This window comes from Chiloscyllium plagiosum, chromosome 2 (genome assembly GCF_004010195.1).
Source record: "Chiloscyllium plagiosum isolate BGI_BamShark_2017 chromosome 2, ASM401019v2, whole genome shotgun sequence".
NCBI lineage: Eukaryota > Metazoa > Chordata > Chondrichthyes > Orectolobiformes > Hemiscylliidae > Chiloscyllium > Chiloscyllium plagiosum.
The window spans coordinates 123,355,184-123,378,646 of NC_057711.1; the positions used below are offsets into that span (position 1 = coordinate 123,355,184).

General features: G+C 39.6%; 1 protein-coding gene across 22 annotated transcripts in view; it reads left to right on the plus strand.

The window, feature by feature from the left end:
• Positions 1-23,463, plus strand: part of adgrl3.1 (adhesion G protein-coupled receptor L3.1) — a 682,401-nt gene that overhangs the window by 459,459 nt on the left and 199,479 nt on the right. For 18 of the 22 annotated variants that reach the window (XM_043717822.1, XM_043717936.1, XM_043717949.1 and 15 more), the window contains 2 exons: positions 20,353-20,367; positions 21,073-21,870. In XM_043717822.1, coding sequence (XP_043573757.1) covers positions 20,353-20,367; positions 21,073-21,870 — 813 coding nt within the window. The remainder of the gene's footprint in view (positions 1-20,352; positions 20,368-21,072; positions 21,871-23,463) is intronic. The other 4 variants (XM_043717857.1, XM_043717985.1, XM_043717966.1 and 1 more) reach the window with 1 other exon arrangement.

The window sequence follows — 23,463 nt, forward strand, 5'->3', positions numbered from 1 at the left end:
ACCAATTTCAATATCTCCACAAATCTCCCCTTAACCTTCCCTATTCTAATGAGAACAATGCCTTCTTATTGAGTCCCTCATTTTTGACTCCTTGGCTTTTTGATTCCCACAACAGCTGGAGACAGAAATAAAAAAGCCATCACAGCAGTGTTTAATTAAATCTGTTCAGGAGCAATTGCTGTTTGCATATTCACAGTGAAAACCAAAAGGGTGGTACAATAATTAAAATATCTTAAATGTGCTGAATATACCTGGTCCTGGAAATATCTTTCAAAGGATTAATCTCATAAATACATTCAAAAAATATGCCCATTCTGCAAATGACAAGCAATACTCAGATTTCTTGCAAATTGCATTGGAATACATCCAAATTTGCACTGAGTATGATTTCATAGGAACAAGCGAGATGCTGTCATAACGGTCCCCTGTGTGGGTTACATGAAGGATTCTAAAAGTTGAATTTTGAAGTGAATTAAATGTTGTTTACCTTCAGTTTGTTTTGTTATGTCACTGCATGCTTGCAAACAATGCTTGAACTTCAAACCAGCTGAGAGATCTTTAGAAAGAAAAAGCCCTGAGGTCGCTATGGAGATTGCAAGGGAGGAGATTGCAGAGCCATTGGCCTTGATTTTTATGTCCTCTTTTTCTGCAGGAGTAGTGCCAGAAGACTGGAGGATAGCAGATGTGGTTCCCTTGTTCAAAAAGGGGAGTAGGGATAGCCCTAGTAACTATAGGCCGGTGAGTCTCACTTCTGTTGTGGGCAAAGTCTTAGAGAGAATTGTAAGGGATAGGATTTATGCACATCTGGATAGGAATAATGTGATCAAGGATAGTCAGTATGGTTTTGTGAAGGGCAGGTCGTGCCTCACAAACCTTATTGAATTCTTTGAAAAGGTGACGAAGGAGGTTGATGAGGGGATAGCGGTAGATGTGGTATATATGGATTTTAGTAAGGCGTTTGATAAGGTTCCCCATGGTAGGCTACTGCAGAAAATACGGAGGTATGGCATTGAGGGTGAGTTGGAGGTTTGGATTAGGATTTGGCTGGCTGGAAGAAGACAGAGGGTAGTAGTTGATGGCAAGGGTTCATCTTGGAGTGCCGTCACTAGCGGTGTTCCGCAAGGATCTGTTTTGGGACCATTGCTGTTTGTCATTTTTATAAATGACCTGGAAGAGGGGTTAGAAGGTTTGGTGAGCAAGTTTGCGGATGATACGAAAGTCGGAGGAGTTGTTGACAGTGAGGAAGGATGTGGCAGGTTACAGCGGGATATAGATGAGCTGCAGAACTGGGCAGAAAGGTGGCAAATGGCGTTCAATGTAGCTAAGTGTGAGGTGATTCACTTTGGGAAGAATAACAAAGAGATGGGGTACTGGGCTAATGGTCGGATACTTGGTAGTGTGGATGAGCAGAGGGATCTTGGTGTCCATGTACACAAATTTTTGAAAGTTGCCACCCAGGTAAATAGTGCGGTGAAGGCGGCATATGGCGTACTGGCTTTTATTGGTAGAGGAATTGAGTTTCGGAGTACTGAGGTCATGTTGCAGTTGTATAAGACTCTGGTGCGGTCGCATCTGGAGTATTGTGTGCAGTTTTGGTTGCCATACTATAGGAAGGATGTGGAGGCACTGGAGGAGGTTTACCAGGATGTTGCCTGGTATGGTAGGAAGTTCGTATGAGGAAAGGCTGAGGCACTTGGGGTTGTTTTCATTGGAGAAAAGAAGGTTTAGGGGTGACTTGATGATTAGGGGTTTAGATAGGGTTGACCATGAGAACCTTTTTCCACATATGGAGTCAGCTGTTATGAGGGGGCATAGCTTTAAATTAAGGGGGGGTAGTTATAGGACAGATGTTAGGGGTAGATTCTTTACTCAGTGAGTCGTGAGTTCATGGAATGCCCTGCCAGTAGCAGTGGTGGACTCTCCCTCTTTATGGGCATTTAAGCGGGCATTGGATAGGCATATGGAGAATAGTGGGCTAGTGTAGGTTAGGTGGGCTTGGATCGGCGCAACATCGAGGGCTGAAGGGCCTGTACTGCGCTGTATTCTTCTATGTTCTATGTTCTAATTCACCAGCCACATGTCTATCCTTTCCAATGGCTGTCTATGTCCTCTTGAAGTCTTCCACTATTCACAAGTTTGTCACCTACACATCTTGAACTTATTCCCTGTATACCCAAGCTAGATCTCCTTTTATATATAAAACATAAGTCATGATATCCCAGAGGAACATCACTGTATGCCTTCTTCCAGTCTGTAGAACAGTTGTGTGGACCCAATTTTTTTTAACTGTTACTCAGCCAAATTTATTTATGCTGCTGTTCTTCCCTTCTATTCAGCACAGATATGCTGAATTTCTTCCATTGGCCTAATTTCCATCCCTTCTGGTACTAGTCATGTTGAGAAAGGGATAAAGATAATTATCATGTTTTAAATCAAATGGGTTTGAGTATTATTTAACTGGAACTTAATTTACTTTGTGCAGAATCTTTTTGTATTATGTGCTCACTGAAGATTTGCCTGGTAATTAAAAATTAATTCCCTATACTGATTATAAATCACATTTTTAACTAAAAACTATCTTTGCTTGCTGTTAGTTCAAGTGCACACTTTTAATGATTCCAAGTGCCATATCCTACACTCAAAATATTAATGTTTAATGGTCTGCAATCCTGTTACTCAATCAGAAAATACAGTTACACTTAATGTTTTTAATTTTAATCTGTGCAAAATTGTAATTTATTTTCTGTTTCTCTGCTTTGGCATAATTGTATTTCAGAAGCTTTTTGCAACTCATTTACTTACGTTTTTATTTCCTCATATATTTTATCCCCTTTCTCCAATTCCAGACCTTGCTCTCTGCTTCAACAAAGTTTTCAGGCTTGTGTCACACTTAGGATGGCCATTAGAAACCAGAGACTTGTTTAATTTTTCCTGTATTATGCACTGTGCTGGCCATATGTGAAACTGGGAGTAAATGTGCAATTCTCTGTTCTTCCATTCCATATAGAAGATATTTGGGAGCTCCAAAGTATGGCATTATTAATGGCATTCAAACAATTTTCAACAATACTTTTCAGCCTTGTGTGTAATTTTGAAATTTAGCTTTCAGTTAGCAGTTACATTTTTTTTCTTACATGACCATATAGCAGTGATTATGGTAGTAGTATTCACATTAACATGAAATACCCGTCAATATGTAAGTGCGCCAGAAGATGCTGGTACTTAGCACTTGTGGTCAATCATTCTGACAATGAGCTGTTTTAAATTTTATTGATTATCTTTGAATTAAGCATCAATTATTTGTTTCCATCACCGATCCAATGAAAAACTAAGTAAGCAAGTCGCTCAAACTATCTACAGTTGTGAGTTGGTTTATGACCCTGCTATCTGAAAATTGTGATATAGGACCTCCTTGAAATTTCAAATCAAAACTACTTTTTAAAAAAAAACTATCTGATGCATTTTCTTCAGTTAAAATTTGCATGTGGATGACTAAGGCCAGTTTTACATTGAGATCTCACTAAATGGAAAACCAAATAAAAAGATGAGAAAAGCTTCCAGAGCCGCATTTTCCTTAAACACACAACAGTTGTCAATATGCATGCAACAACAGTGCTTTCATAACGAGAAACCAGTTTTCAGTACTGCAGTAGGACGGTGAAAGATTTAAAGACACAAAACATAATGCATACTCCTTTGGGCAAATGATGCTTGCATTAAATGTATGCTTCTGCTCCGTTGGCTTTTAACGTTGTTGCATATGCAGTTGAGATTCTCAAGAAATTTCAGGGTAATATTGGAACAAGACAATTTCAGTAAATTCCAGGCACACACATCTGCACGTATATCCCTACTCATGCAAATTTCTCAGTGGTTCATAGAATGAACTGCTTGTTAAGTGCTGTAAGTGAGTGTAACTGCTGATTTATAACAATATCTCCCAAACAGAACTACAATGGCCCGTATTTTTCAATCCCACTGGAGACAGGTGCCAGAACATCAGAAGTCTGGCAGTTGAAGTTTCTCTTGACATCATTCAATTCTAGTGTTCGTTTCGATCCATAAGGCATCCAAAACTATTCACAGCATTCCAGCCATTGTCTCACTAGTGCCTTGCATGGATTTAACAAGACCTCCCACATTCCCGACTCCATTCCCTTTGAAATACAGGTCAGTAGTCAATTTGACTTGCCTATTTCTCCCTGGACTCAAATGCTAGCTTTTTTATGATTGGTGTCAGAAGACCCTTAAATCACTCTTCAGTGTTTCAGCTTTTCTTCAATATTTCCCCAGTTGCATGATATTCAGCTCTTCTGTTCTTCCTTGTAGAGTGCATAACCTCTTATTTTACCATGTTCTGCTCCATCTGCCAAGTTTTTTCCCACTCATTTAACCTTTGTCCCCCTGTAGACTCTTGGTATCATTCTCACTACTTAGCTTCCCACCTATTTTCGTGTCATCCATAGACTTGGCAATAGTTTAATCATTTATGTTGTTCAAGTCAGTTACACACTGAGCAGACACGATCATGTGGATGTCAAAAAGATGTTTCCTCTCGTGGAAGAATCTAGGGCAAGTCTCAATTTTTCCTCTTGTTGGTTTATTGTCGTGGATCTTATCTAGTAGCTGCTTCCTTTAGGGCTCAGCCAGTTCAGTTGGCAGTGGTGCACTCACAATATGTAACCAGGCAAATATAATAAATGACTCCAAGTAAAGGATAGCATAGTAGAATTTAGCTCTCAGGTTGAAAGTCACAAATTTGGGTTGGAAGGAAGTATGCTAACCTTAACTAAGTGTAATCACAAATGAATGAAAGCGGAACTATACTGAGAAAGGAATTTCGCAGCAAGGATGGTGAAGGAATAATGGCACGCATTTCAGAAAATAGTGCATGACTTCCAATAAAGAAATATATATATCACAGTAAGGAAGAATTTTTCTCGGAAGGGGTTAAGCCAACCAATAGTAACCCAGGAAAGTTGAAAGAAGAAAGATAAACAATGTGGTAGATACTACAGTGGAAACTCGATTATCCAAATGTGATGGGCAGGCACTATTTCATTCGAATAATTGATTATTCGGAAAATCAATTAAATGTCTTTCCTCTGGGGCTCGGAGTTTTAAAGTCTGCTCTCTATTCAGGAGACTGCAGCAGCACACAGCGCGTGAGACCCCGTCCCCAACACAGCCCCACTCTCGTTTCCCCCCCAATCCAACACTGCCCTTAACCCGCGCGGCCCCCCCGCTCCTAACCTGGTCCAACCTCGCCTCCCCAGCACAAAGCACGCGAGCCCCCGTCCATCCCCGGCCCCTCTCTGGGGCCTCCGGACTGCACACCAACAACAAGACCACAGCTGCCTTTGTGGGGTAGGTCTCCCCATCGCGCACGCACACAGCCACAGCCACACGCACATCCTTTCACTGCAAATTTTTCACAGGTTCCATGATAATTGGAATTCGGATAATCCTTTGTAGTAGCAAACCAGTGGATGTAAAAGTTTTAGAAGCCAGCAAAACATGATCAATAAAAATGAGGAGGGGGGAGAAATTGAACTTCGAGGGTGTACTAGGCCCCTTGCAGTTAGAATCAGTTGAATTCATAATGGACAGCAAAGAGATGGCAGGCCAGTCAAACAAATATTTTGGATCTGTCCTCACGTAAAAGCACACAAATAATCTTCAGGAAATGTTAGGGGTCAGGGGGTCAAGCGTGAAGGAAGAACTGAAGCAAATCCTTACTTGTCAGGAAAGATTTACAAGGATGTTGCCAGGGTTGGAGGATTTGAGCTATCGGGAGAGGTTGAATAGGCTAGGGCTGTTTGCCCCAGAGCATCAGAGGCTGAGGGGTGACTTTACACAGGTTTAAAAAATCATGAGGGGCGTGGATAGGGTAAATAGACAAAGTCTTTTCCCTGGGGTGGGGTAGTCCAGAACCAGAGGGCATAGGTTTAGGGTGAGAGAGGAAAGATATAAAAGAGACCTGAGGGGCAACCTTTTCACTCAGAGGGTGGTGCGTGTGTGGAATGGGCTGCCAGAGGAAGTGGTGGAGGCCAGTACAATTGCAACATTTAAAAGGCTTCTGGATGGGTATATGAATAGGAAGGGTTTGGAGGGATATGGGCCAAGTGCTGGCAGGTGGGACTAGATTGACTTGGGATACCTGGTCGACATGGATGAGTTGGAGTGAAGGGTCTGCTTCCGTGCTGTACATCTATATGACTGTAAACAGTATTGGGGAAATTGATGGGATTAAAACCTAATAAGTGTCCAGGGCTTGATGCTCTGCATCCGAGAGTACTTAAGGAAATGATCCTAGAAATAGTGGGCACATAGGTAATCTTTTTCTGGCATTCTGTAGATTCTGGAAGAGTTCCAATGGACTGGAGGGTAGATAATATAATTACACTCTTCAGAACAAGGAGGGAGTGAGAAAATGGGGAATTATAGGCCGGTTAGTCTGATAGCATTGACAGAATCGTAGTCAGCATGGATTCATGAAAGGGAAATCATGCTTGACAAATCCTCTGGAATTCTTTTTTTAAGGATGTGACCAGTAGAGCAGGCAATGGTGAGTCAGTATCTGGACTTTCAAAAGGCTTTTGACAAGGTTCTACACATGAGATTAGGAGGAAAATTAAAACTCCTGGTATCAGAGGAAATGTATTGACTTGGATAGAGAATTGGTTGGCAGACAGGAAGCAGGGAGTTGGAATAAATGGGTCGTTTTCAATGTGGCAGGCAGTGACGAGTGGGTTGCTGCAGGGTTCAGTGCTGGGAGCCCAGCTGTTCACAATATACATTAACCACTTGGACGAAGGAATTGAATCCCATATCTCCAGATTTGCGGATGACACTAAGCTAGGTGGCAGTGTGTGCTGTGAGGAGGATGCGAAGAGGCTGCAGTGTGACTTGGACAGGCTGGCTGAGAGGGCAAATACTTGGTAAATGCAATATAATGTGGATAAATGTGAGGTTATCTGCTTTGGTCACCAAAATAAAGGAAGGCAAATTATTATCTGAATGGTGGCAGTTTAGGAAAAGGTGAGGTGGAATGAGACCTGGATGTCATGGTGGAACAGTCACTGAAGGTTGGCATGCAGGTGCTGCAGGCAGTGAGGAAAGCTAATGGCATGCTTTGCTTCATAGTGAGAGGATTTGTGTATCGGAGTAAGGATGTCATGCTGCAGTTGTACAGGGCCTTGGTGAGGCCACATCTTGGGTATTGTGTGCAGTTTTGATATCCTAGTCTGTGGAAGGGCATCCTTGCTCTTGAGGCAGTTCAGTGCAGGTTCACCAAACTGATTCCTGGGATGGCAAAACTGACATGTCAAGAAAGATTGGGTTGACTGGGCTTGTATTGGCTGGAATTCAAAAGAATGAGAGGGAATCTCATAGAAACATATAAAATCCTGATGGGACTGGACAGGCTAGATGCAGTAGGAATGTTGGGAAAATCCAGAACAAGGGTCTAAGAATAAGGGGTAAGCTATTCAGGGCTGAGATGAGGAAGAATTTTGTCAATTAGAGAGTTGTGAACCTGTGGAATTCTCGAAGGGCCGGTTCTTTAGATATATTCAAGAGTGAGCTGGTTGTGACTCTTGTGGATAAGAGGATAAAGGAGTATGGGGAGAGGGCAGGAATGAGATACTGAGACTGCATAATTAGTGATGATCGTATTAAATAGTGGCGCAGGCTTGAAGGGCCGAATGGCCTAATCCTGAACCTTTTTTTCTATCTTTTTATGTTTTAGTGTAAAAACAGACAGTGAGATCTTCTTAAAGATATGAACAGAAAGAAAGGTCAAAGTGAATACAGGGCCCTGAGAGATTGGGGCTGGGGAAGGAATAATAGGGAACCTGAAAATGGTGGTGGAGTTGCATCTTCATGGTAAAAGACACTAATTGCTTTCCAAAATATTAAATAATGAAGTGCTGAAAGGAAAGAGTAAATTGATACAATGGCTATCACGAGAGAAAAAGTACTAAGAAAAATAATGGGGCTAAAGGCTGATAACTTCCTTGGAGTATGAGATGTCCTGCGGTATTTAAGAAGGTAGGTACAGACATACTGGATGCACTGAAAGTAATCTTCAAAGAATTCTTAGATTTTGGAGAAGTCCCAGAGGATTTGACAACTACTAATGTAACATGCTTATTTGATCCAAAGTATTAGATCCAAAAAGAATACAGATAACATTGCCAGAAAAAGTAGCAAGCATAAGCACTGGGAGCACTTTATAATTCAGTGGAAGGGGACAAAAAAGTTTAGTCAAGGGTGGGGAGGAAATAGACTGCATAAGATTGAAGAAAACATAGAAACCGACCATAAAATCACCTGTCAATACATAAAAACAATTAGTAAAGCCTATTATAAAAAACGTGATGGTAGAACATTTGGAAAGCATTTATGGAATTTGACAAAGTTTGCAGGGTTTATGAAAGACAAATCATGTTTAAGAAATCTACTGGAAATTGTTGAGAATATCGTTAGTAGAAAAGATAAGGGAGAACCAGTGGTTGTGGTGCATTTGGAGTTTCATAAGGCTTTTGATAAAGTTGACCATAAGAGGTTAGTAAGCAAAATGAAATCACAAGGGATAGTCAGTAATAAATTGATATGGATCAAAAATTGCTTGACAGGCAGGAAAAGTGGAGTGGGAATAAATGGATATCTGTCTGATTGGCAGGTAGTGACTAGTGTGGAACTACATGGATCAGTGCTTGTGAAAACTATAGGTACTAGTTAGTCGATAGCTAGAATATTGTGAACAGTTTTTGGTCCCTTTATATAATGAAAGGCATATTAGCTTTGGAGGCAGTCCAAAGGAAGTTCGTTCACTAGATTCCAGATTTGGAAAGATTCCAGTTTAAGGTTTTTAATTGGTCAGGTAATCAATAGTTATGGAAGAAGATAGGAAAGCAGAGTTGAAGATTATAAGATTCACGATGATCTAATTGTGTAGGTTGATGGGCAAAATGGCCTACTTATGATCTGGTCTCAGATCCTTTTGATGATGGACGTTGAACTCCTCCCCTCTCGAACCTTCTGTGTCCTTGTCACTGTCATGCTTCCTCCAAATGCTGCTGAACATGGAGGAGTACTGATTCATCAGCTGAAAAAGGGAGAGATAGGTGGTAATTAGGAGAAGGTTTTCTTGACCATGTTTGACTTGATGTCATAAAACTGCATGGAATCTGGAATTAAGGTTGAGGAATCCCAAGCAACTCCTTCTTGACCGTCTTAACACTGTGCTCCCTGTCTTGGTTGTGCCAGTGGGACGGGTCATATCCAATTGTGGTGGCATCTGAGACATTGTCAGGTATGATTCCATGAGTAGATTGTGTCAGGCTGTTGTTTGACTAATCTTTGAAGCTGCTATCCCACCTTTGGCACAAGTCTCCAGTTGTTGGTGTGGAGGACAATTCAGTGTTGAAAAAGTGGTGTTGGCTGTTTTCAGTTCCAGTACCTTGACGTGTACCATGTGATCTATCTGTTGTGATGAGATTCAAATGCATGTCCTCTGACCATTGGCCTGGAGTCCTGAATTGCTCATCCAGAGGCTTTATCATTACACCACTACCTCCCATAAATTTTATTATTAGATTAGATTCCCTACAGTGTGGAAACAGGCCCTTCGGCCCAACCAGTCCACACTGACCCTCCGAAGAGTAACCTACCCAGGCCCATTTCCCTCTGACTAATGTGCCTAACACTATGGGCAATTTAGCATGACTAATTCACCTGACCTACACATCTTTGGACTGTGGGAGGAAATTGGAGCATCTGGAGTAAACCCATGCAGACACAGGAAGAATGTGCAAACTCCCCACAATCGTCCAGGAGTCGAACCTGGTACCCTGGTGCTGTGAGGCAGCAGTGCTAACCACTGAGCCACCCTTCTTTTGGTAGAATAGAGAAAGGGAATTGCAGTTAATGTTATTGAAAAAAAATTTTTAGGGCAGTATTAAAAAGATCATGAGAAGCTCTTTGCATAGATTCAACCTGATGACAATATAGAAAATGTCTCAGGAAGAAAACACCAATCTGGTTTCTCCACAGGATGTTATTGACGCATTTTTTGGTATGATTGGATCAATATCTGAAGCAGATTAATTTATAGAATTAAGAGGCAAAGCAGGAGAGTGTGTTTAGTTCTGGACTGCATTGGCAAAGTCATGTGTGCTGGATTGAGGTGATGCCCTTGTTATCTTTACGCAGAAATGGTTCTTTTGCCTCATTTTGCTGTCATTTTGATTTACAGCATTTCAAATCTGTCTTTTCATGACATGTATGCAATTTAATACTGAATGTCCAGAGTTTAGTGTCTAACGTGAAGGGTTAACCTCTTCCCTGAGAAGTCAGCAATGCTGCTGTTACTTGGTGACTCTAACTGAACATAAAATACTAGATATAACCATTACACTTCAGTTTGAGCATGACTTTGCACCCTACCGTTTTGCCTTTATAATGTGGCATTGAGTTTACTTAATTTTTTTTCCTGCCTTGTTGGATATATGTTTCAGGCGCACTAACACACTGGATAACTTTTGATTTCATCCTATATCATTTGTAGAGTGTACCATAATATAGTTGCATATCCTGTTGTTTTCCTGTGTATGAGAATTTCCAGTGAGCTAAATAGAGTACATTTTCTATGCAATTGTGAGCTGTAGAATTCAATGATCCTCGCATGAGTTGTTCTGCTGTTAAGATTTGATAGGCTTTCCTCAATAAGCATGGTTATTGGGTTTAGCATTGGTAGTCAGCACAAGTAATTGAAAAGCATTACTTCGTCTGAGTGAGTTATTATTTTACGCTTCCACTCACATGAAATAACACTTTGTTCAGGCAGCAAAATGATCATCCCTGCCCACAGAACAAATAACATTTTCCCACCGCACCTCATAAAACAGCTGTTAATAAAATAATGTGGTACCGTCCTGGAGCTTGAGGAGCCTGTATTCAGCACTAATGACAAGACACATTCATGCTTCTGAACATTGTAAAAAGCAAATATTCTCTTTATTGTTGACTTGCCTAACCATTTTGCCAATGCAGTATATTTCAATTCTTGCGCAAGGCCCATTTTTCTCTTCCATAAATGTACCATACCTCACTGAATGACTGGAAGCTCTTGGGGAAAATAAGACTATTCTGGCAGCAAAGTATAGCTTGTGAAAATGAGCTGCTATATGTTGAGTTCTTTCCAGTTCCCAAGTAATAGAATGCCACGCTTATATCTTCTCATAACTCTTTTGCTTCTCCTTTATAATTAACTGTGTACTGAACGACATTTACTATACTCTTGGGCTTGTTACTGTGTTAAAAGTAAACCAAAAGGAGTGTAGGGCAGTGAAGTAGTATTCCTAAATGATTCAAGGTAGAATTTTGTTTTTCATCAGATAGTTATACTGCAATGCAGGATTGACCAGACACAACCATAAGACCAATGAATGAATAACTTATCCTATTCTAAAAAAGTATTGAGAAGTTGAGATTACCTTTTGGATATTTTTAGCAATATTATAATTGTGTGTGTAAACTGAAGACCATTGTCTTAAAGCATATGATTTTATTTTATAAGTAATACCAAGACAAACATTAAGAGCTTCTTTAAATATATAAAAAGGAAGAGAGCAGCCAAAGTGAACATAAACCTCTTAGAGAATGAGGCTGAGGAAATAATAATGGGCAACCAGGAAATGGCAGAGGAGTTGTACAAATAATTTGCATCACTATTCACATAGAAGATACTAACAGCATTCCAAACTTACCAAACAATCAAGGGACAAAAGAAGGAGAGAAAATAAATACATAAACTATCACAAAAGAAAAAGTCCTATTGGGGCTAAAGGCTGATAAGTCCCCAGGATCAGATGGGATGCATCCGAAAATATTAATAGTAGCTAGAGATAGTGGATAGAGATGGAAATGTGTTGCTGGAAAAGCGCAGCAGGTCAGGCAGCATCTAGGGAACAGGAGAATCGACGTTTCGGGCATTAGCCCTTCTTCAGGAATCTAATGCCCGAAATGTCGATTCTCCTGTTCCCTAGATGCTGCCTGACCTGCTGCACTTTTCCAGCAACACATTTCCATCTCTGATCTCCAGCATCTGCAGACCTCACTTTCTCCTCAGAGATAGTGGATACACTGGTGGTAATCTTCCAGAGTCCTAAGGTTTTGAATAATGATCTAGAATACTGGAAAATTGCCAATGTAATACCTTAAGTTACAAAGGGAGGGAGACCAAAAAGAACAGGTAACTGCAAGTTAGTTAATTTAGTAGCTGTTATTAGGAAAATGTTAGAGTCGTTTTAAAGGATGTAATAGTGGTGCATTTTTTTTTAAAAAATTGCACAGATCAAGCAGAGTCAGCACAGCTTCATGTAGAGGAAATCATGTCTGCTAAATTTTCTAGAATTCTTTGGAATATAACAAGCAGGATAGATAGAAAGAAGCAATGGATGTATGTTTGGATTTTCAAAAAGCATTTGATAAGGTACCATACATTAGGTGACTTCTTAAGATAAGAGTCCCTGGTGTTGGAGGGAGTACAATAACATGGATAAAGGATTGGCTAAAGAACAGACAACAGAGAGTTGGAGTAAGAGGACATCTTCAGATTGGAACTTGTACCTTGTGGAGTGCCACGAGAATCTATGCAGGGCTACGTTTATTTACAAAATCTATTATTGACTTGAGTGGAATATGAATGTACTGTAGTAGCCAAGTTTGCAGATGACACAAAAATAGAACATAGAAAAGTACAACACAGAACAGGCCCTTTGGGCCACGATGTTGTGTCGAGGGTTAATCCTAATGTAAAATAAAATAACAACCCACGCACTCCTCAACTCACTGCTATCCATGTGCATATCCAGCAGTTACTTAAATGTCCCTAATGACTCTGCTTCCACCACCACCGCTGGCAAGGCATTCCATGCATTCACAACTGTCTGCATAAAGAACCTTCCTCTGACATCCCCTATATATCATTCTCTTAATATCTTAAAACTATGACCCCTCGTACCAGTCAATCCTGACCTGGGGAAAAGTCTCTGACTATTGACTCTATCTATTCTTCTCATTATCTCGTATACCTCGATCAGGTCACCTCTCTTCCTCTTTCTCTCTAGAGAGAAAAGTCCGAGCTTATTGAACCTCTCTTCATAAGACAAGCCCATCGGTCCAGGCAGCAATCTGGTAAACCTTCTTTGCACCCTCTCCAAAGTCTCTGTATCTTTCCTATAGTAGAGCGACCAGAACTGGACACAATATTCCAAGTGCGGTCTCACCAGGGACTTGTAGAGCTGTAGCAAAACCTTGCGGCTCTTAAACTCAATCCTTCTGTTAATGAAAGCCAAAGCACCATATGCTTTCTTAACAACCCTATCCACTTGGGTGGCAACTTTGAGGGATCTATGTACTTGCACACCAAGATCTCTCTGTTCCAAGTAATTGGAAAGGCAAGTGGTGAGGATGACACAAAGTCTGACTGAGTCAGAGATTGGGATTAAGTGAGTGGGATAAAAGTTGGCAGATGGAATATGATGTTGGAAAAATGTGAGTTCATGTATAAGCCACAGAACAAAGGAATTTGAGAATCTTCACACATGAATCCCAAAAGCTGGTTGGTATCCAAGCTCAGTGGGTAATGGGAAAAAGAATGTTGGCCTTTCTTTCAATGTGAATGGAGTCTAAAAATGGGGAGATTTTGCCTAATACAAAGCACGAGTCGGACCACAACTGGAACACTGAACAGATTTTGATCTCTAACCTGAGGAAGCATTCCAGAAAAGGTTCACTGGGCCGATCAAGGTATGGAGGGATTAATGTATGAGAAGAGGTTGATCAGGTTGGGTTAGTACTCATACGAATTTAGTCGAATGAGAGGAGATTGTTTTGAAATATGCAGGATTTTGAGGGTACTTAACAAGGTAGATGCGGATAGGTGGTTTCAATAGAGGCAGAGTGGTAGAGTCTAGAATAGAGGGAATAATTTCTGAGCAGTTTACTAATTGATATGTAATCACTAAATATTTGAGTGATGAATTTTTTGGAACAAATAATTGGTCTGCATCATTTTTTGTGTATTTCAACTTTTCACACTCCTGTTGAAGGGAGCAGCATGCTGTTGCTGTCTGTTTGCTTCAGGCTGATATTGTGTTGTCTAATGAGGATCTGACCTGTTTGAGTGCACTGCAATGGGCTGTGGACCGTTAATACCACATGTAACAGGTAGACTGCTCAACTTAAAGCAGATTCTTACTCAGTGGAAGGGACATGCAGCAGTGTGTCTTTCCTGATGTTTGTTGAAAAGGCAACTTGTGCACAGTAAACACAGAACAGTAAGGCCTCCTACGTCTGGCAGAAGAGGCTTTTGTGGATTAGGAGATCTTGATTGCAAAAATCTTCATTGTCTCCATGTGTGACCTCAGCCTTCAACCAAATGATGAGCAGATCCAAATCTGAACCCTGAGAGCAGGAAGTTTGTTTTACTTCTTTAAATGAGTTTCCAACCGGTGTTTTCATCAATTTTTGACTTTTGGGGCAGCAATGACAATTAGAAATAATGATTGAAAGCAACGTCATATTCAGTCACTGACATACATCATTAGCCTTATAGACAGCATTCAACAGATCAAGGCCAAACCTAATTTCAGGGAAATTTCAAGGTAGAGAATTTGGTTGCTCACAACAGCTACACTCTCGTGTTAAGATTATGAAAGTGGGAAACATAGAAGGCATGTCAAGGAATTATAAGAAATGAGTTGCATACTGAACTGTGTCTTCCATCCACTTATTTCCAGAGATGGGAAATGGTGTGGACAAGGGTGTAGGTTTGCTCGCTGAGCTGTAGGTTTGATACCCAGACGTTTCACTACCTGGCTAGGTAACATCATCAGTGGCGACCTCCAAGTGAAGCAAAGCTGTTGTCTCCTGCTTTCTATTTATATCTTTCTCCTGGATGGGGTTCCTGGGGTTTGTGGTGATGTCATTTCCTGTTCGTTTTCTGAGGGGTTGATAGATGGCATCTAGATCTATGTGTTTGTTTATGGCGTTGTGGTTGGAGTGCCAGGCCTCTGGGAAATCTGTGGCATGTCTTTGCTTAGCCTATCCCAGGATAGATGTGTTGTCCCAGTCGAAATGGTGGTTTTTGTCATCCGTGTGTAAGGCTACGAGGGAGAGAGGGTCGTGTCTTTTTGTGGCTAGCTGGTGTTCGTGTATCCTGGTGGCCTACCTTAACATACCACCTTACCATACATCAAAGAAGTTTCAGAAATGACAGCCAGACCACCAAGACCCCTCGGAATCCTATAGCACACAAACCCACCAACACTCTCAAACAAAAAAACTAACAAACTTAAAAGACCCAGTACAACCCATGGACGAAACCAACGTCATCTACAAAATTCCATGCAAGGACTGCCACAAACACTACGTAGGATAAACAGGAAGAAAGTTAGCCACCAGGATACACAAACACCAGCTAGCCACAAAAAGACACGACCCTCTCTCCCCCGTAGCCATGGATGAAAAAAACCACCATTTTGACTGGGACAACACATCTATCTTGGGATAGGCTAAGCAAAGACATGCCAGAGAATTCCTAGAGGCCTGGCACTCCAACCACAATGCCATAAACAAACACACAGATCTAGGTGCCATCTATCAACCACTCAGAAAATGAACAGGAAATGACATCACCACAAACCCAAGGAACCCCACCCAGGGGAAAGATATAAATAGAAAGCAGGAGACAACAGCTTTGCTTCACTTGGAGGTCCCCACTGATGATGTTACCTAGCCAGGTAATGAAACGTCTGGATATCAAACCTACAGCTCAGCGAGCAAACCTACACCCTAAACCTCAAGCTGAGCTACAAACCTTCACAAACCTTGCAAAATGGTGTGGGCAGATTGAATGCTAAACATGTATCACATCATGCCTCTCTACCTACTGTGTAGCAAACAGCACAAAACTCAGACAAAAGTCTGCCTAATCAAGAGGCTTTCATCTGATTTTAAAGGTCACTTTACCTATGGAAGGTTATATTTGTCTAGTCATTAGAGATTTGCTTGAATGACTCCAATACAGAGAGAACAGAACATTCTCTTTTGTTTAGAAGAATGAAATACAGTATCATTGAAGCATATAACATCCTCAGAACATAAATAGTGTTGATACTGGAGGAATGTTCTTGCTCTTTGAGAAATGTGGAACCATAATCTCAGATAAAGGTGTCAGTCATTTTAATTGTTATGGACCAAACCAGACACCCTCAATATATTTTAAGAAGGTAACGTAGACTATAACTTTTTCTTATTTTAACGGTGGATGTGAAGTGCCATGTTCCAGTTGCAGTGCAACATGTCAAACGATGTTCAACAAAACAAAATGTATTTAAGCGCTCTTATTAAAATAAAAAAAAGGAGGAATTTAGAATAGGTTAACTATTGGAAAACTTAACCAAATAATAGATACAGTACCTGTTACTAATTAACTGTTCCATTATAATAACATCCCATTGACACACCTCTTGGCGAAAAGGCAAATTCATGACACAGATTCTCACATGCAGTTCTCTAATCTACAAGGAAATAAAATCAAGAGAAAATTCAGAGGAAGTAGCAGCCAAGAGACATTTAATGAAGTTCCAACTCTTTTAAGACCCCAAAGGCTTCTGCTTAAAAATAAACCTAAAAACTAAAAAAGAAACTCAAAAGCCTGGTCTGGGAGACATGTCCCCACCTTATGCCTCACAAATTATTTACTTTCTTAGAGACAGCTCTTCCTTACAACTTCTCTTCAAAAAATAAACAGAATAAAGTAACCTGTTAAAGTGACAGCATTTTCACAAGATGAAGGGCATTTGGATCTTTAGACTTTTTCTTTGAGTATATTCAAGACAAATACACATAGAGCTCTGCATACAAAGTGATTTGATAACTCACTGGGATAGTATGTAAATCGAGTCCCATTATTCATGAAGTTGTACCAAATTGTACCAATTAAATTTGCTCTAATTTTCTACCTGGACAGTAAAATCTGTTTTGATGAGTGAACAAGTGAAATTGATAACTAAAGAATTGCAGTGAAAAATTCGCAGATCAGACCAATTTCAGATAGAAAGCATGATCAAGTTTCTGTACTAAAGAAGAATTAACGATACAGTCAAATAAGGAAAACAGATTGTTGGTGGAGGTCGTGTAAATCTGGAAAGTCAGTTCAGCAGCCTTTGCTTTCTGTTTCCAATGTTCAGATCATCCATCTTCAGCTCGCCAGGCCTTTTGGTGTTCAGTTATCTTTCTCTGGAAACATCTACTGTTTTGGAGAAAGTAAAAAGTGACCGATTCATTTGAAAATGTCTCTGATCTAGCAATTCAAAAATCACAACTCACACCAAGTGCAGTAGGAAAGGCGACTGGTTGACTTCAACTCTAAATTGATTGTTCTTACTGCAGAGAGCAGGTTGCTTCTTCTGGGGAAAACAACAGCACACACTCCTATGACTTTCTTTCTCTGTGTGTGTCTGTGACTCTGTAACTTGTTTCCAATTCCAACCTGCCAATTAACTGAGGAACTTCATTTGTAAACAAGTCCTCAGCTCCTGATCATCAGCACCTTGCAGGAACCCATAGTCATTCAAAACAGAGTTCACAATAGGTATCAAATTCCTTGTTATGAAAGAATGCAGCCATCCTGGTAAATTTTGTTTCATTATTTTTAAAGAGTAAAATATTTTTCCTTCCAATCTGAAGTTCTTTAAAAATCGAAAAATGAAAAGACACCCATTCTTACGTGGAATTAATGTGCATGAAATAATGTTGGAAGATTGACTTTAGCTCAAAGACTAGCTTTGCATGGCACTATAGGTTCAAAAAGCAATTACACTTGCTCTAATTTCCTACCTGGATGTTAAAATCTGTTTTGAAAAATGAACAAGAGAAATTGGTAAACAGTACAATTGCTGTGAAAAATCACAGATCATGACTCACCACGTATGAAATGTCTTCTTTTCTAGTCTTCAAACTGGATCAGAGTATGTTTTCTGGAGCTGGTGTCAATGGAGTTTAGGTTTTCACATTTACTCTCTAATCATTCAATGAAGCCCAGAAAAAAAAATCTGGATGGTATGACAACAGTTCTTTTACAGCACCTGCCCTATAGCCCTTCCATTAAATCAGGCAGATTTAATGAGGGTGGTGTGAACTTTCCATTCGATTTTTCTAGATATGCATTGCCCTCAGTGATAATGAGTGCCCAAGCAATGTAGGTGAAAATCTCCCCCCGGCATGGTTCAGTTGTACAGCTTTCCTCCCGAGCACAAGACAAATCACACTTGGCACAGTGATCCCTTCTGCTTTAAGCTACATTTGCTGTCAAAATTCTTGGTTTATTATTTGCTGTCAGTATGTTTTTTTTTGTATTAAGTATCTTGGGAGGTTGTGGGGGAGTAATATGCAACAACTCAGGAATCAATACAAGAGTGATTGTATTCAGTGGGGCGAGAGAAGCTGTAGAAAGAAACCAATTAATTTCATTGAAATACAAAATAACAGTTTGGATGTCACAGCACTATAAATTTACCGCACCTAAGTACATCTCATTGGGACTGAGTATGGAAAACGAGCCTTCGAAGTTTCTGATCATACCTTAGCACCTCAACTGCATGAGCATTGTTGAGGCAAAAGATTCCACATGGAAGCGTAGTATATTTTATTATTTCTAATGTAGAGATTAAGTTGAAGATAAATGCAATAGGTAATGCATTAGATTTTGGATCCTTTATTTTGCTTCCAAAGAAAGAAGTTATACAGCTCTCAGGTTTCTTCCCTCTTAGTTTTCAGGCTTAATTCTGGCGTTGGTATATTTAGAAAGAAAATGAATTGATACATCTGAACTATCCAATTTTTTTTTTTGCCAGAACATTAGTGGGCTGGAGTAGACTGTTTCCTCCATTTAAAATGATCAAGGCTAATCTCTAGCTTCAGCTGCACGCTCCTGCTGCTCCCCATTTCCTTTTAGTCCCTGGGAGACCAAAGATCTAATGGAGCAATGTAGGCTTTGAAGAATTAAATTAATGTATAAATATATCTTTTAAAACCATTTGCTTCCTCATCTGCCCTCTCAACACCTCAAATGTATTAGAGGTTTTAAAACTATTTTCTATGATGGCATTGTGCTACACCATGCTCCATCTCCAAGCTACAGAGATTACATGGATCTGGTCAATAGGCCTTCACTCAGAGCCTTGGTGGTTGGGTTAGTCCATATTCTGCTGAGCTAGAGGGTTTATAAACATGTGCTGGAAAGAGATCTTATTTTGTCAGGCCTGTTAGTCCAGCAAGTGACATTATTAACAGTTTCCTTCTCAGTCCAGTCCTGAAGCTCTTTTTTGCATGTGTGCTAATTTGTATGTGCAATGGTTGAGTAAATTACTTTTATTTTTTATAGTAATCACTGTCCCACCAAACCTTTCATTCTGCCTTCAACCCATCTTAAAAAAAGGCCAGACAAATGGATTTTTGCCAGAAGCATGCCATACATCTTACCTTTGTTTTGATAAAATGGTTTTAGAAGAGAATTCCTTGTTTGCATCCTGCTTCTTTCGCGTCCTTGTTGACAATTTATTTCAGTAATCTGCCCATCTCCATTCCTTGGAAATTTAACTGATGAGTGATGTGCAAAGAACAGTAACGCTCAAATGAAATGACTTTCAGGTTTAAGAATTTCTGTTGATTTAACCCATTGCTGGGCTTCTTATTTTAAGCCTTGACAAATGGTTACCCATTCACATGGACTGGAATGGTCAAAATTAATGTCTGACACATATAAATGAGCAAAATAGTGGAGGGTGTGGGTACAGTTACATTGTTTAAAAGACATTTGAATAAGTACATAAATAAGAAATGTTTGAAGGAGTATGGGCCAAATGCAGGCAGGTGGGGACTAGTTTAGTTTGCGATTATGGACAGCGTGGATTTGTTGGTCTGAAGGATCTGTTTCCAAGCTGTATGACTGTAATTGTTAAGGCCAGTTGAATCGTGCTGGAACATGCATATGTTGTCTGGAATTGTACCAATTGTGTGACATTTATTCAAGTTAAGCAGGTATCCTGACAACCACTTTAAACAGAGCTGTCTTGCTTGAGTATTGTTTTGCTGTTTCTCACCACTTTTACAAAATAATTAAACTATCTGCCCCAATTGTGATGGATACATTCTCCAAACTATGCACTATCTCTCACCTTTAATGTATTTTTTACAGTAATGCCACATGGTTGATTACCATTAATCTGTTCTCTTTTCTCCTTCATTTCTTTCTTCCTTTCCCCAATGCCTAAGTAGAAGTGGAACAGAAAGGTAATAAAATACCTTAGAAATTAATTATTTTCAATCACTGTTATGCAGTTACTTTATTAACATTATATATACAGCTACTTTGCTCTTGATGCTGTTGTGTAGAGGTTTGTTTAACTAAGTTTTTGGTACACTCTCCATCATTCTGTTGCTTGCTAACAGAACATGCACATTTAATTCCACCACGTTCAGTTTTTCTGCTTCATTAGAAGAGATTAGATCATGGATGACCGTCATGTTTCCCTGCTTTTCTTCTTTCCCAAAAAATAACTTATCTATATCATGCCTCTTTCATTTTGTTGTGTTCTTAGCAGCTTTCACTAAATGGATGCAATTATTTCTTGTTGCTATTAAACTGTAAGTTTTATTTCAAAAGAATTATCAATTTGTATAATGATCTCGCAATTTCAGTTAAAACCTTAAGTTACTACTCCCATCTTATTTATTTGTTTTTTTTAAATCAGTTTCTAAATATCAAGAGTTATTTATTCAGAATTCTAGAAATTTTATTCAGTGTTTTAAATTTTCAAAATTTGAACTATCTTCATGGATGTATGTGTACTTCGTAAATTTGAGTGAAGAACAAATTCGATGTTAAATTATTTTGATAATCTCCAGAAAAGTCAAAAGCAAAAATTCATTATTGTACCAAACCTGAACTGCATTTCTAGGATTTTAATAGCTCTCTCTTATGTTCTATTTCCACAGTTTTCTTATGCCCTGGAACACTTAAAGCAGTTTATCAAATGGATCATTTGTTTGAGTCTGATCATCAGTCAGGCGCCTGGTGCAAAGACCCACTTCAAGCTTCTGACAAGGTCTACTATATGCCTTGGACCCCGTACAGAACAGATACGTTAACTGAATACTCTTCAATGGGGGATTTTATTGCTGGTCGACCAACCATCACATACAAGCTTCCTCATAGAGTGGATGGAACAGGGTTCGTGGTGTATGATGGAGCACTATTCTTCAATAAAGAACGAACAAGAAACATTGTGAAGTTTGATCTCAGGACAAGGATCAAGAGTGGTGAGGCCATCATAGCGAATGCCAATTACCATGACACATCGCCTTATCGATGGGGAGGAAAGTCTGATATTGACCTTGCAGTGGATGAAAATGGTTTGTGGGTTATCTACGCAACTGAACAGAACAATGGCAAAATCGTGGTTAGCCAATTAAATCCTTATACATTAAGGATTGAGGGTACTTGGAATACCGCTTATGACAAGAGGTCAGCTTCAAATGCTTTTATGATATGTGGGATTCTCTATGTGGTGAAATCAGTCTATGAAGATGATGACAATGAAGCCACTGGAAATAAAATCGACTATATCTATAACACTGAGCTGAGCATGGATGGAAATGTTGATGTATTGTTTCCGAACTCCTACCAGTATATTGCAGCAGTGGATTATAACCCTCGCGACCATAAACTGTACGTGTGGAACAATTACCATGTTCTGAAGTATTCACTGGAGTTTGGTCCACTTAATGAAAACGGTATGTGGTATTTGTCTGATCTAACTTGAGTCTGTCAATGTTTCCCATTCACATAGACACTAACAACACTTCTCACGCAAAACATTTTGAAGTTTCTCTTTGATAGAGTAAACGATTGAAAATCCATACACCCTTCCCTGCGTTTGAATAATTTAATATAACTAAAATTTGCCATTTTAGTACAGGCTGTTTGTTAATTTGAGAATACATTCCTTTCTGAAATATTCAAGCTTGCTGAATGCTGACCTTCCATTCTCTAGAACTGTGTTATCTCAGGTATGAAATGTTCCATTAGTTCAAATATTTAATAGATCCACCATTCTGAACTGGCATTCATGTCTATAGGCTTTATAAAGCACTGTTTACTCACTTTGCAAAGTACTGTAAAACCATTTGATTACTTTAAATTATACTAAATTTTAAGGAAGCACTCTCAAAGTCAGGTCAACCAGCAGATCAACAAATGACCAGTTAATCTTTGCCTTTTGCTGGTGAAAGTGAAAATAACATCTGGAACACCTGGTGAACTTCCTGCTCTTCTTTAAAGGTGTCATTGGGCCATTTGTAGCTACCCAAATAGTCAACTGGGATTTGAGTTTAGATCTAGGTGCCATCTATCAACCCCTCAGAAAATGAACAGGAAATGACATCACCTACAACAACAGAACATTTCCACCATACTACTCTGGAATATCAGCTGGAATAGTGTTTGAACCTGTCAGTTGTGGTTCAGTTGCAGTGCTGCATCTGAGTGAGATGGTTGGGCTTTCAAGCTTCATTCTGAAGACATGGGCACTTGTCAAGGCAACGTGGAACTGAGGAAGTTCTGCACTCTTGATGTTGCTTTCTCTTAGCTGAAATGCTGAACCAAAGTCACCCTCTCAACTGGACATCCTTTGGCATTATTTCAAAGAGCCAAAGGCTTTTTCATCCTGCGGTTAATTTACATCTCGCAATTTATATTACTAAATTAACGTTATCGGTTAATTATCACCGTTCTCACTGCAGGACATGGTTATGTACAATCCGTCTATCATGCTTCCCATATTACAGTAATAGTTACACTTAAAATGCTCTTCATGAGCTGTCAAATACTGTAGGATGACCTAAATAGTGCACTGTAAATAAAAACATTTCTAAAATATGGCAAGAATACGACCAATTGATTGAAACCGATAGTTTAAGTGGTATATTATTAATGTTAGAAATTGACTGCAAATGTGCAGTGGTTAAGTAACGGGAGTGTGTTTGTTTAGAAAAAAAGAAATCTGGTTATTTTGTGACGTGAAGATAATTTGTACTCGGGGGGGAAAAGAAATATTATTTTTGTGAAATTTCCTAAAATCAGTTTGCAATTGGAGATCAAATCCAACAGGGGTCTCAATAACAATAGATGGACGTTTTTGTTGTTTTCAAATAAAGTGTGACTGAATTATCATAGTAACCCAGAAGGTTTAAAAGATCAATGGCATTCTTCAAACAGAATAATTGTGTTGCTTTTCCAATCATATATACCCTGAGGTTTCACAGCTCTGAGCGATTGTGCTGCATTGTTTTATATTACCATAATTGGTATAAATTGTTTGCTACAGG